The sequence below is a fragment of the Pectinophora gossypiella genome, chromosome 16 (assembly GCF_024362695.1).
Source record: "Pectinophora gossypiella chromosome 16, ilPecGoss1.1, whole genome shotgun sequence".
In the NCBI taxonomy this organism is placed as follows: domain Eukaryota; kingdom Metazoa; phylum Arthropoda; class Insecta; order Lepidoptera; family Gelechiidae; genus Pectinophora; species Pectinophora gossypiella.
The window spans coordinates 14446924-14461098 of NC_065419.1; the positions used below are offsets into that span (position 1 = coordinate 14446924).

At 38.1% G+C, this 14175-nt stretch overlaps 1 protein-coding gene across 4 annotated transcripts in view; it reads right to left on the minus strand.

Moving 5' to 3' along the window:
- LOC126373760 (Ig-like and fibronectin type-III domain-containing protein 1) overlaps nucleotides 1-14175 on the minus strand; it is a 216641-nt gene that overhangs the window by 79591 nt on the left and 122875 nt on the right. For all 4 annotated transcript variants that reach the window (XM_050020033.1, XM_050020030.1, XM_050020031.1 and 1 more), the window contains 2 exons: nucleotides 5362-5425; nucleotides 984-1053 (listed from right to left, as the gene is read on the minus strand). In XM_050020033.1, the coding sequence (XP_049875990.1) occupies nucleotides 984-1053 (70 nt within the window). In that variant the 5' untranslated portion in view covers nucleotides 5362-5425. The remainder of the gene's footprint in view (nucleotides 1-983; nucleotides 1054-5361; nucleotides 5426-14175) is intronic.

The window sequence follows — 14175 nt, forward strand, 5'->3', positions numbered from 1 at the left end:
CTGAAACTTACATTTTTAAACTGGGCACATTGCCAGCAGGTTTCCGACGAAATTGAATTCTTCATAGTTTTTGAAAGTATTTCGGATTTGTATTAAGAATTTCATAGTTTCGGAGTTGGCAGAGGAATATGAAGTATTGAACTGAATGTATCGGGTATGAAATAGTGTTTACGTACATCTGAAGGTGATAAATGATTCTATAACCCGATTTTACTCGTACCCGCGAGCCCTTTCAACCCCGCAATTTATGTTTGGAACCCAGTTATGGTTGGTGACTTTTTGCTCTTCTTTTTCTATCATGTGGGTTGTGAGGTTGATTACCAACCCGAAGGCCGTTTATTTACTTTTAATGGATTTGACTAGTTCGAAACTACCCTACATTTTCTTTCACACCACAACACTCCCTTACCACATTCATGATTATTGACGTATTTTGTCTATTTGTACTTATGTGTATTTTTCTACCGAAATTATTTTCATAAATTCTTCTGTTAGTATAACAAAACAACGTCTCGCATAATAACACAAATTGAATGACACTTCAGATGTCATCACGAAATACGAAGACACGAAAACAGAATAAAAACAAATTTTAAAAGCATAAGAATGAAACTGATACCGTCGGACATTGACATGGAAACAAAAGACAAAAGATATATTTTTTATTAAATAAAAACTTCAGAAACACATTTTCATTTTTGTGTTATAACTTAAATAAATATCTTTTACGTTGTAATTATAACGTTGGAATGGAACAGAGGGACTGAAACAAATATCATATTACTTGGCCGTTCTAAGGTTTCAAGTAGGTACCCATAACATGGGTATTATCAACATAATATATAAGAGTAATAAGTATAAAAATTCAAGTCAAGATCCGTGAGCTCAAATTTAAATATGCATCCACAGTAAAAGGAATGGTGAATTAGAAATTGTTCGATAACTTCAAAATACATAATAGTGTTTCCAATTTGTTTCCTTACCTTCAGTGGAGTCAGCCAAACAAGCGACGATCAACGCGCACAGCGCCACACATCGCGACACTCCGCGCATCTGTTGGCAAACACAAATAAAAATTAAAAAAAAATGTACGGTCGAATTGAGAAGCTCCTCCTTTTTTGAAGTCGGTAAAAATAGACATATTACATCATAGTAGTTGTAAAACTATCGTGCTAGTGTTGACTAGCACGATAGTTTTGGTGCAAAAAATTAAAAAAGAACGATTTTTTTTAACAAATAACAAGATTTAAAAACAGGAAGAGAGATATAAAGCGCAAACGTAATTATACGCCCGTTACACTTAATTAAAGATAATTACAAATTTTATTTGTACAGATTATGTAACATCGAAACTTGTTGGTTTTTTTTTTTGATGTGACTTATTGTAGATTTGCCGCAGAGAGCGCTGAAGGTTCTCACCCGGTACAACGTTTAAGACAACAGGCCTGAGGGTGCCCAGTTGGGCGCGAACCTCGGCTCAGGGCGTCGTCTGAGAGGAAAAATATTTGAAAGAATTAATCGACCCTAGTGGGTCGATAGCGATAAGCGCTGAATGAGGGAAATCGTCGACCACGCCGGAGGGGTCGGTATCGGGGTCCTGAGGATTTTCTAACAAATAACAAGATTTAAAAACAGGATCAGAGGACATAAAGCGCAAACGTAATTATACGCCCGTTACACTTAATTAAAGATAATTACAAATTTTATTTATACAGATTATAAAACATCCAAACTTGTTGGTGATACTTATAAGTAAATATATTTTGTTAATAAAATTATACAATTAAGTTGTTTTGTAAATTAAGTTGTAAATTAAATTGTTGTTGTTGTAAATTAAGTTGTTATAAAATTATCACGTAAAAAAGGCAAAAAATACAAAAAATAATTATTTAATGTTCATTCTCATTTATACCTATACAATAACTTTCAGTATTTGAACCTAAGAATTATACTAGAAGTGAAAACTGCTAACTACGTAGCGGCGGAGCGGTGCTACGCGAATGCTACGCGCTACGAGTATATAATTGCTACGACTGCCTTGATTGCGCAGTTCTATAATTACCTCGCGGTTATTCCGACGGTGTTACCCCAGTCAAAAATTGGCGTTGAATAGGTTTCAAAGTTTTTTTTTTTGTTTTTTAAACGTTCTAAATTCATTTTACTGTCGACAAAGGTATGTTCCAATTAAAAGTAGGTTTTTACCTCCATGATTCGTTAGTTACTTACAAGATTTTTATGCATATGGTATTATTTACTTTGACCACCTGGTCACTGGTGATCCCATCGCTCGCGCAAAGTTTCCGGGGTCACCAGTGTAGGTGTAATGGGGTCTTACACCTAGCAAATAAAAGACACAATTCATTTCACTACGCGAATGGAGTCTTTTATTTGCTAGGTGTAAGACCCCATTACACCTACACTCGCATGCGCGGCGCAATCGTTCCTCTGCGCCCGCGCGTCGCTTTCCACCCCGGAAACTTTGCGCGAGCGATAAATACGACCGGCCTGACCGCGTCTCGGTTTTGCTCGTCGCGGCGTCGAAGAGTGCGGACGTGCGCGGAGCGCGCCGCTACAGTTGCATAAATGGAGAGCGCTGATGGGTGTCACCCGCGTATTTTCATCAGCTTACCAGCTTCGTTACAAGTAAAGCTATTATAAGCCTTTGCTGAACCAAGTTGGATGAATATTGGCACATGGATAGATCAAACATACGTAGAATGGCTTTTCGTCCATGCCGATGACGTCGCAGACGACAAGCTGGTTTCCAAAAAAAAAAGAAAAAAAAAACTTTTTTTTTCAAACTAAGTAAACTGTACGCGACAGAATAACCCGGTTTTATTAATCGACTTCTTTGTTTTATTTCAAGGCAGTCACGGGAATAACCGAGTTTACAGCGGACGATTAAATCTTGATGGTTGGTCCCCAGTCTGTGTTTAACAATCCAACTTTTGTAGATCATTGCGTTTTGATACCTTTCGAGGATTTAGTTCAACAATTATTACAGTTTTATACCCGTTTAAAACCCGTTTTACATTCAAATCTCAGTTTAAAAAGGTACTTTTACATTCCGCTTCAATTATTGTGAGTCTCCAGCGAAATTAATTTCAACTGTTGAAATATGAAAAGTTTCGCTTAGATTCAGTTTCAACGTTATATTTTTATCAATGCAAATGCTTGAGGGAGTTTTTCAATTCCATTCAATTCAAAACAATTTATTTCGGATAATACGTATACATCCATAATTTGTTAGTAACAATGCACTTACTTACTAGGTTAGTTAACAATCAAATTAATTTTGTTTTTTTTTTTTTTTGTAGAATACAGTCACAGTAAATATAAGCTGTGCTACATTGTTACTTGTCATTTCTTGCATATTGTATATACAGGGTGTTAGTGACATAAAAATAACAAAAAAAAAACTAAAAAAGAACATTAATTTTGCGATGAAAAATTCCACTTGATATTAACTCAGAATCACGGTCTGAATCATCCCCCTCATTCGTTACAGTGTCACTAACACCTGTATATTATGTAAAAAACATACTGTCTTACCAATTAAATATAAACAAGTACTTAGCGCGTGGTTAAGGAAGTAGGTATTTGTCAGCAAAGCAAAATTGAAACCAATCGTTAAATATTTAGATTGAAATTTGCGTGACTGTCAAATACCCACACCCAAGTTCACCGCTTGTTTATTTTTTATTGGTAAGGCGGTTAGAATTTTTAAGCAGTGTTTCTCTTTACTATAAACATGATGAGAGAAATGTGGTCTTCCGGATACATCCCGCTTAGGGACGGTACTGAAAAGTATCGGCGTCTGAAAGACGTAATATACGATCCCGACGACCGGATTACTCTAGCCATAGAGGCAGCTAATCAGCTCGCGACACCAAACACTTCAGGACCCCGATACACTAAAACCGACCCCGCCGGCGTGGTCGACGATTTCCCTCAATCAGCGCTTATCGCTATCGACCCGCTAGGGTCGATTAATTCTTTCAAATATTTTTCTTCTCAGACGACGCCCTGAGCCGAGGTTCGCGCCCAACTAGGCACCCTCAGGCCTGTTGTCTTTAACGTTGTACCGCGTCAGAGCCTTCAGCGCTCCCCATTTGTCCGGCCAAGTAGTTAATGCTATCTGCGGCAAATCTACAATAAGTCACGTCAAAAAAAAAGAGATGTGGTGTAAAAGACGATATGGTGACTAAGATTGAGAAGGGAATGTTGTATGGGACATACTTAATAGTCTACCATTTATGGTCAGTCACATCTCTAGCGCGAGCAAGCCAACGCGTCTCAATGTTTAGATCTTGTAATTTAATATAATATCTTAAGTAATACAGTTCATTCATTTATTTGTGTGGGGTTTTATTACAATTACCAGCGCTCCCTACAAATGTTAAGTTGGTTTGGACATTTAAATCAGATGAAGGATAATAGGATTACGAAAGCAGTGTATAAACTACACAAAGCGAAGGTTAGTGGCAGGGCCGGCAGAGAAAGACCTAGAAGGACGTACATTGACCATATTGGAGATGTCCTTAGAAAACGTTCAGTACGATCGAGAAACGATTGATAAATGTGGAGGAAGCAAGATAACTGTGTTAGGATCGAAGCAAATGGAATTCCATAGTCTCAGATTACCCCGGTGTGAAATAGGCGTGAGTTCATGTATGTATGTTTATGTTTTCTAAGCACGAAAAAAAGAAACTCCAAACAAAAAAACATCCGCAGATAAAGTAAACAGAAACACTCAAAACGCCACAAATCGACACAATTGCGACCCCAAAAAAAATCACATCAGAAATAAATCACCCTCGAATAGATACGCAACATATCTGGGACCCCAAATGAGGTCCAGAAATAGAACCTCACAGATAACGGAATTTATTTCCATCACGAGTATAAATAATTCAGAAGCTCGTATGTGGTGAAATATGGTGGCCACGATTGGTGGGTGAATAAATAGATTTTCCCGATAGATTTTTCTTCTACAATATATATTTCATGTTCAAGTGCGTGATGAATTTATCGTTTTATTTTTCTGTTTTCGTATTTCGCGCACGCGGCCCAGCCGTGACGAGCATGCTAACTTGCGGTGACGCTACGATGTCTGCTAATGGCTCCAATTTATGGTTATAATATTCCGGTGTTTTTATTTAACAAACAGAAATACACACATTCATGCCCTTAATCGCTATCGAAGGCTAACAAAGCCATAGTCTTTTTTTAATCTTACTTAACCTTCTAAAAAAGCGCCTGATAAATATATTTCGTTATTACAAACAAATGAATTTGCTATTAAGAAATGAAAAGGCGTTTTGCTGTAAGGGAAGGAAGTAGTTAAACATGATATTTTACCTTTGGTGTCAGGGTTCTGGACCCTCTAGAAGTTGTCAGCTAGCTTACTAGGTTCATACGAGACCTGCAATAAAAAAAAATGCGTTAAAAATCACTGCGATCACTGTGATGCGATGTTTAAGTAATTTAAAAATTGAGCGCGCCGAAGTTTTTGCCTTCTATAATGAATATATTTAAAAAAGAAGGAACTCAATGTGTTCGTAGATTTGAAAAAGAGATTAGGGTAGAATGAGATTCTGTTCTTATTTTGTCTTATCATTAAACTACATATTATTAAACTCTTTTATTGGCCCCGATTCATGCAGGTCCTTCGTAATTTTATTTTAATTTATACCCGTCATTTTTCTATCCGCCGAAAAGGAAAGGGACAGATGATTGATAATTGTTAATTTTAAAATTAATGAATAACCCGGGTGAATATAATAGAGATCTCGCTGATATGCAACCCGTTTGATTTGTGCTGTCAACTTAATTATGCCGGCTTATTAGCCAATTTACAATTTTGGGAGGGTTTTTAAATGTCTGCCGTGTATTCCATAAACGTTATGCCTGTCGATTGCCCGTCCCTTTCCTTTACGGCGGATAAGAAACTGACAGGTATAATATAAAATTAAAAAAACAAAAACGGTAAAGGGAAAGGGTAGTCTAAAGGTAGGTGGTAGGTAAGTCTTAGACTCTTAGTACCTAATAAAAAGAAAAATCTTTAGCGTTTTTGGGCACCCTACAAAACAAATGTCAAAAGAAAAAAAAATTAAAAAAAAAATGAATGAAAAAGAGAGGAATGGCGATTACTCCACTGACAAGAGCGCAGCTCTTAAATAGAGAGAGAGAGAGACAAAACAAATGTATACTTAGATAAAAAAAAACTAAATCTTGTTTTGGCGCTGACGGGATTTGTACCCACAGCTTTTGTCTACTCGGGACGTGCGACCAATACACCACCGGGTCCTCATCCTGTCGATACGAATTATACATACAGGGTGTTAGTGACATCGTAACAAATACTGAGGGGGAGGATTCAGGCCATGACTCTGAGTTGATATCAAGAGGAATTTTCCGTCGCAAAAGTATGGAACGGAAAAATAATTAAAAAAAAACACTAAAATTTTCATAAATCCGACAAGAAAATCCACTTGATATCAACTCAGAATTATGGTCTGAATCATCCCCCTCAGTATTTGTTACGATGTCACTAACACCCTATCTACTTGTATGTACTTGTACAGGGTATAAGTGACATAGTAACAAAAACTGAGGGGGATGATTCAGCTCATTATTCTGACTGAATTTCAAGTGGAATTTTCCATTGCAAAAAATGTAATTAAAAATAATTTAAAAAACTAAAAAAACCGTGTATATTGCGACGGAAAATTCCACTTCATATTAACTCAGAATCATGGTTTGAATCATCCCCCTAAGTAATCGTTACGATGTCACTAACAAACTGTATATTAAGACAGTAAAATATTATAAACTGTATACTGAATTATATTATATACAATATATACTGAATATGTGGATTTTTTATTGGTTACTTTTATTTATAAATTTTAATTTAAAAATGATACACTAGAAATAATACAATCTGTCACATAATCAGAAACATACGTAACTTCGTCACGTCCAACTACGCGTTTAAGTGTTCTGATTCTGACCTGGTCCAAACGAACCCATTACACTAGCGGCATTGCCCCGTTGCACAGCCACTGACAGGCGTTGGACCAGGTAAGACGCAGACCTAGGGTCACCCCCTCTGACTTTGAGTCTCCGGCCGATCTCTGAATTATATACTGAATTATTTTACTGTATACTGACTAAATACCACAATCCTCAGGCATCAAGCTTGTTAGCAGTGCGGTTTCCCTGCGCGACTGGCTACTAACCCAAAATCAATTATTGACAGCCTAATACAGACAGACCGTATGAACTATATGCTCTACTAGCTCTTGCCCGCGGCTTCGCTCGCGTTAAATTCGGGGTAACACGGTTCCCTTTTCCTATCCTAATATACCAATTTTTAGCTTCCCACCCTGAAAACTTTGAAAAGACCCATATATTTCACCCCTTCTTGGCAGGGGTTGAGGGAAGATTTAAAAAAAATTATACACATAATCCGCCAATTTTTATTTTTTTGCCGTGACTTATTGTAGATTGTCGCCAATGGCATTATTAGATATCTAGTTGGCCGGACAAATGGGAGCGCAGTGGGCTCTCATGCGGTGCAAAATTTAAGACCATATATGGAATATACCTACGTCAATTTTAGGCAGTAATTTTAAAAAGGCCTCTTAAAATTTTATATTTACTATAAACCCGACAGAACTAAGTTGACAGCACACATCAAACGGGTTGCATGTCAACGAGATACCTAGTTTGTTCGCCGGTGTTATTCATTCATTTTAAAATTAACAGTTGTCGTTGTCAATCATCCGTCCCTTTCCTTTTCGGCGGAATAGAAAATGACGGGTATAGCTTAAAATAAAATTAGGATATGTCTGCAGGAATCGGGGCCAGTAACTTATAATAAAACAAAACCACAATAATTAAAGCACATTATAACGGGTTCTTACCGCGTTTAAATGGGGATATGAGACTCCCGATATTTCGACACTGTTGCAAGTGCCATGATCACGGGATGTCTGATGAGATTGGAGTGGAGTAGGTTCCATAATTTTCATATCCCCATTTAAACGCGGTAAGAACCCGTTATTATGTGCTTTAATTATGATAATAACCGCGTAAACTTAAAACAATGTATAAACAAAACCACCACTCATCCAGATTAAATTTTAACAGAAACACTCTTAAATCACAATAAAGGATGTAATAAACGTAAATCCAAATAATCAACGGGGCGAAAAAAAGAACCACAATTGTTGTCAATGGCTCCAAGGGGATAGCCTCTAAGGGAATCCTCTCACGAGTAAGGGAGTGCCTACCTAAGAAACCCAATCGTCATATCTTGACCGTGAAACCAATCTCCTATATGTCCGGTTTAGGATAGGGGTACAATGAGATTCAGTTCCTATTTTGAAAAAAATATTTTTTGCGTGATAATTGGACCACATTATGTATACAGGGTGGCCCAGAAGTTCAGGTTCAAAATGAAAAATTAGATAGAGGGGCTCATTAGCTACCAGAAACACCCCGATGTATGTTCAGCAATTATTTACGGTTTAGGAGATATGACCCATTTTGTACCTTTTTGTAGATTTTCTACCTTACTTCAGAAATAATCATTTTGACGCTATCCCTTTCTTAATAATTATTTTATTTTACTTAACAACTATGCCTAAGTCTGTGTACCGCTCAATCAAAGATAAATCAAAGTGAAATCAAAGATAAAAAAATGTTATCGGAAGTCAAAGTGAGAATTCGACTAAAATTGTTACAGTTGTTAAAACTTCGCCGAAGAATAATAAACACATGAGATTGTCATTTTCTTCTTCTTTCGTGTGGGTTGAGAGGTGCATTACCAACCCCATCAACCCTGTTGTCAGGGTTACTGTTGAGCCGCCGAAGACCCCTAACATAGCTCATTTAACGACTGCTAACTTACTTCAGTAAGTAGTAACCGGGACGAACGGCTTAACGTGCCTTCCGAAGCACGGATCATCTTATTTACGGACAATCAGGTGATCAGCCTATAATGTCCTAACCAAACTAGGGATCACAAAGCGATTTTCGTGATGTGTCCCCGCTGGGATTTGAACCCGGGACCTCCGGATCGTGAGCCCAATGCTCAAACCACTGGACCACGGAGGCCGTTTCATGGGCCCCGGAGCATGTCATGGGAGCAAGCTAAAGAGGAAATATATTCGTATTTTATCTTTACTTTATTCATTGTATTGATTTTTAACAACTGTATTTTGCTCACTGCAATTTTATCGGAGATAGGTTGTCTGCGACCGGCCCCTAGCTCCTTTGTCATAAAAGCTGGACCCTGCTCTCGGTACCCCACATTATCGCCCTCTGGTCAGCGGGCAATAGAAATAAATCGCGGAACCCTCACATGTTACTGTTGCTCCAAATTGCAACGCATTCCCCGAATTGGATCCAATCGCCTCGGCTGATCAGACCTGGTCTTATTGGAGGCTCGTTCTTGTTTTGGAAACGTAAGCATTTGCTTACTTCAAGTTAAGTTTAGAAAAGTAAGGAAAAGGAACGCACCCCTACCCCAGTGGGATGTGAACAATCACTATATTATTGTAACGGCATTTTTTTTTACAATATAAAAACAACTCGGTCTCATCGAAGAGATTTCTACTAGAAATAATCTCAATCGCTTGTCAGTCCTATGTTAGTCGCCTCCGTGACATCATCACCATCATCACCAGCCCATTAACGTCCCCACTGCTGGGGCACGGGCCTTCCCTATGGATGGATAGGCAGATCGGGCCTTAAACCACCACACGGGCCTAGTGCGGATTGGTGGTTATTAACGACTGCTAATGCAGCCGGGACCAACGGCTTAACGCCTACCGAAGCACGGAGGAGCTCGAGATGAAAACTTTTTTTTTGTGGTCACCCATCCTATGACCGGCCTTTACGAAAGTTGCTTTACTTCAACAATCGCAGACCGAGCGCGTTAACCGCTGCGCCACCGAGCTCCTCCCTCCTCCTCCGTGACAATTAGAAGCATTCATGATGATGAATGCATTCATGATGAATGTTAGGAAAGCGGCTCTGTAAAAAAACGGGGTAATGCTGGGGGCATCCCCCGAAGATTTGACAGGACCTATTTTTATTTACAGAAGCGACTGTCTGTCCGACCTTCCAACCCGCGAAGGGAAAACCAGCCCAATACAAGTTAAGTCACATACCTGACAGTGAGAATGTGGGTGATTTTCTTCACCGCTGATAATCATTTTACGATCCAAATATGAAAAACAATTTCGCAAATGATTGGTTTCGGCCTGTGTTTGGCTTCGAACCAAATCAAATCAAACCGACTGAAGTAGTAAGTATGTATTTATATAAATAGAAATGAATCTTATCAGAAAAACACATTTATCGAAAACGACATGTCACAGACGTTCGCTTGAAGATTTCTGACTTCAACAAAAAGTGTCTAGTGAAGATTGCCGACGACAAAAACAGGACGGGCCCAAGTTACCCCGCAAAAAGTTTGAAAATGTATCGCGCGAACTTCAGCACACTTTCTTTGCGGATATTGTGGGCGGATGCGATAAAAAAAGACCTTTTCTTATTTCTTTGTTACGTAATTGCATGCCACAATTCTTACTGAATAAATATAATACAAATACTTATTTACTTGTGTTTGTAATTTTCAAAAGAATGCTTCGGGCCGCTGGCATGAACAATTTACAGACTGGTCACTTCGTACAGATATTAACGATATGCCACTGACATAATGTAGTGAACAATTAATACTAAAAATAAATCATAAAATCATGACATAAAATATAAAAAATGTTGATATTTTATGATCTCCCACACACAACACAGCCTCCGTGGTCTAGTGGTAAGAGCGTTAGGCTCACGATCTGGAGGTCCGGGTTCGATTCCCGATGGGGACATTGTCGAAATCACTTTGTGAGACTGTCCTTTGTTTGGTAAGGACTTTTCAGGCTTGAATCACCTGATTGTCCGAAAAAGTAAGTTGATTCCGTGCTTCGGAGGGCACGTTAAGCCGTTGGTCCCGGCTATTAGCCGTAAAAACACCTCCACCAACCCGCAGTGGAGCAGCGTGGTGGAGTATGCTCCATACCCTCTCCGGTTGATTGAGAGGAGGCCTGTGCCCAGCAGTGGGACGTATATAGGCTGTGTATGTTGTATGTTGTAGTTATGATCTGTGCTTTTTTACACATAAGGTAGACATTTTAAATATGCCCGCCTATGAAAATATCAAACAGGGGAGTAAAACGGCCAAAAAAGCAATATTGCTATTTGTGCACTTATTTTCATATGTGAAAATCTAACAGCATTTGCAATATTGCTTTTCAGATGAATTGCTTCGATGTGGCCTTTTTGACCTCCCAGTAAGTACAAATATTTTCTTTCTGTCCTAATTGTAACATTTGCACGCTTTTGTTTATAAGTAGAGCAAGCTGGAGACTGTTCAATGTATACGCATTTATCTACTATGTTTCAAGCAAATAAATATATAGGGTGTAAGTGACATCATAACTCATGTCACTTAGAAATAAAAGAAATTAATATTTTAACTTTGGCATCACAATATATCTTTGAAAATTTAATATATGTAAAAAAACATATAGGATTATTTGCAAAAAATAGCGATCGGCACATTGTTAATACCCGGAATAAAAATAAACTTGCTTTACAAGTCAGTCGATTACATAAGATTACTAAATCTTTTAAGGGGCAATGTATACGTTTTTACAATAAGATTCCCATTGACATTCAGAATTTGCCTTTCAACTGCTTTAAGACAGTAGTTAAACAAAAACTTTACAAAAAAGGTTATTATAAAGTTAGTGATTATTTAGAAGATATGAATGCATGGGATTAACTGTCTGAGAACAGATATTAGGCAGCTAAATTACTCAATTGTATATCAATATTTTATGTTTATTTTTTTATTTTTAAAGAACGCTAGGGCCCTGTGCCGAGGTTTTTCTTGCAGCTTCTTTTCCCCGGCTACACAGGTTGTGAGAAGCTGCAGTAGTTTTAGGCGGATGAGACGTTCATTATGTAAAAATTGACGATTCAAAGTGTAACTATGTTACCTACTGAATAAAGATATTTTTGAATTTGAATTTGAATAACGAATACTAAGGGGGATGATTTAGGCCATGATTCTGACTTAATATCAAGTAAAATATTCCGTCGCAAAGTGCATGTTTTTGTTTAGTTTTTTCGTGTTTTAATTCTATACTTTAATTAATTATCTCAGAATAATGAGCTGAATCATCCCTCTCAGTATTTGTTACGATGTCACTAACACTTCGTATTTTAGTGTCTATTTTATTTTTTTCAGTTCAGGAAAATTCGACTTGATATCAACTCAGAATCATGGTCTGAATCATCCCTCAAAGTTTTCGTTACGATGTTACTAACACCATATATTCAATGTTCTATTCTACCTATTCAGGATTGCACCATTTCTATCAGTACGGACTCCGTTGAGGTTAAAAATAAATCCTAATCTATCTAGATACCTATTCAATATGAGAGCCCAATCTTAGTAATGGAACTTTAGGACGGTAGTGGATTTTCAAGAGAGGAGACTCGCCAGAAGCCGTCACGTGAAAGGCAAACTGTTATAAATTGACCCCAAAGGAATTCGATTCTGTTTCAGTGATATGCCCAACTATGTAATTCTCTAAAGGCCCTTTTCAACAGCGCGCGTTCCGATATTTCGATCCGACTGTGCTGTCATGAAGTGACCTTTTCAAAGCACACCATCCTGACTTACGCGTTTTTAGAAACGTTAATTTCTATCGTGTGGGTTGTGAGGCGGATGACCAACCTCATCAACCCTGGTGTCAGGGTTACTATTGAGGCGCCAAAGGACCCTGACAACGCTCATGTAACGACTACTTACTTACATCAGTAAGTAGTAACCGGCACCAACGGCTTAACGTGCCTTCAGCATGTAATGTCCTACTGGGATTGGGGCCCTTACGTGTTCTGCGGTTATTGCGTATGGCAGACAAAAATAAAATATCCTGCGTGGATCATATATCCAGATTAAGCTCCCCTAACCAAGTCTCTGCCGCATCCGTCACACAATGCAGCCCGGCTATGCCACCTGGGAACCTGTGCAGAGGGCACTCGTTCACTTTGTGAGATATGGTTTGATCCGGGTGACCACATTCACAGGGTGGCGACTCCTTTAAGCCCCATGTAGGTGATGGTTTGACCTTCCATGGTGTGTCCTACACCGGTTCAGTCGGGTCCAGATTTTTCGTGTTCTGCGGTTACGAGTGACAACTATTTGTATTTCTCATTTATTTGTTTTTTTAACTGACACAACCATTTTGATTTCGTTGTTCTATTACAACGTCACTCAGCCAGGAAAAGCAATTAACTTAAAAAAAAACTTGACTGACAATTTATAAACCCTTTAGAACAAAGAATATTTTTCAAGGCCTAGCACTGAAAATTAATTGAGATTCCGCGGTATTTCAAATTCTATTGAAAGATTTAGTTATAAAAGGAATTTTTTGTTAGAAAATTCATGATTTTTTTTTTGTTTTTTTTTTAGTTATTTCCAGTCTGGTATTGTGCTTTACACTGCATAGAACCTAATTTTAAAAAAAGACTTAAATCTGCCGGACACTTCATACAAACAACCTCGTTTTACACAGAGAACACACATTGACGTTATCGTACACGCGCATTTGCGTGTGTGATGTCTGACGCCATACGATTCAAGTCTAAAGTACTCGTATGTTCGAGGAGGGGTGAGATCAACCTAGCTCGAAAGCTGGTTGGGAGTGTAGAGTTGCCGTTCTTTACGTGGTATTATTTCTTATTCTGTGCTTAAGTATTAAAAAAACATAAATGTAATTGCGTTGCAGCAAAAAGTCAAAGAAAAACACCTACCACTGTTTAGGTATCAGTATAGGTAATAGTATTTTAGTATCAACCATTACTGGCTGCAACATTGGTCCGCCTCGAAGGACCAATGTTCGAGGCGCAGTTAGTTCCGATGTACGTATATACCTAATATATATACCTAAGTACGTATTTTTGTTCAAATAACCCACACCCATGTATCCCATTTCAATTCCAGTTTTTCATAACACAAACCGAACTTAATAATTGGATTTTGGTAGTGTTTACTTTAACTTTATTTGTGACGTGACGAGGGTGCTGTCTACA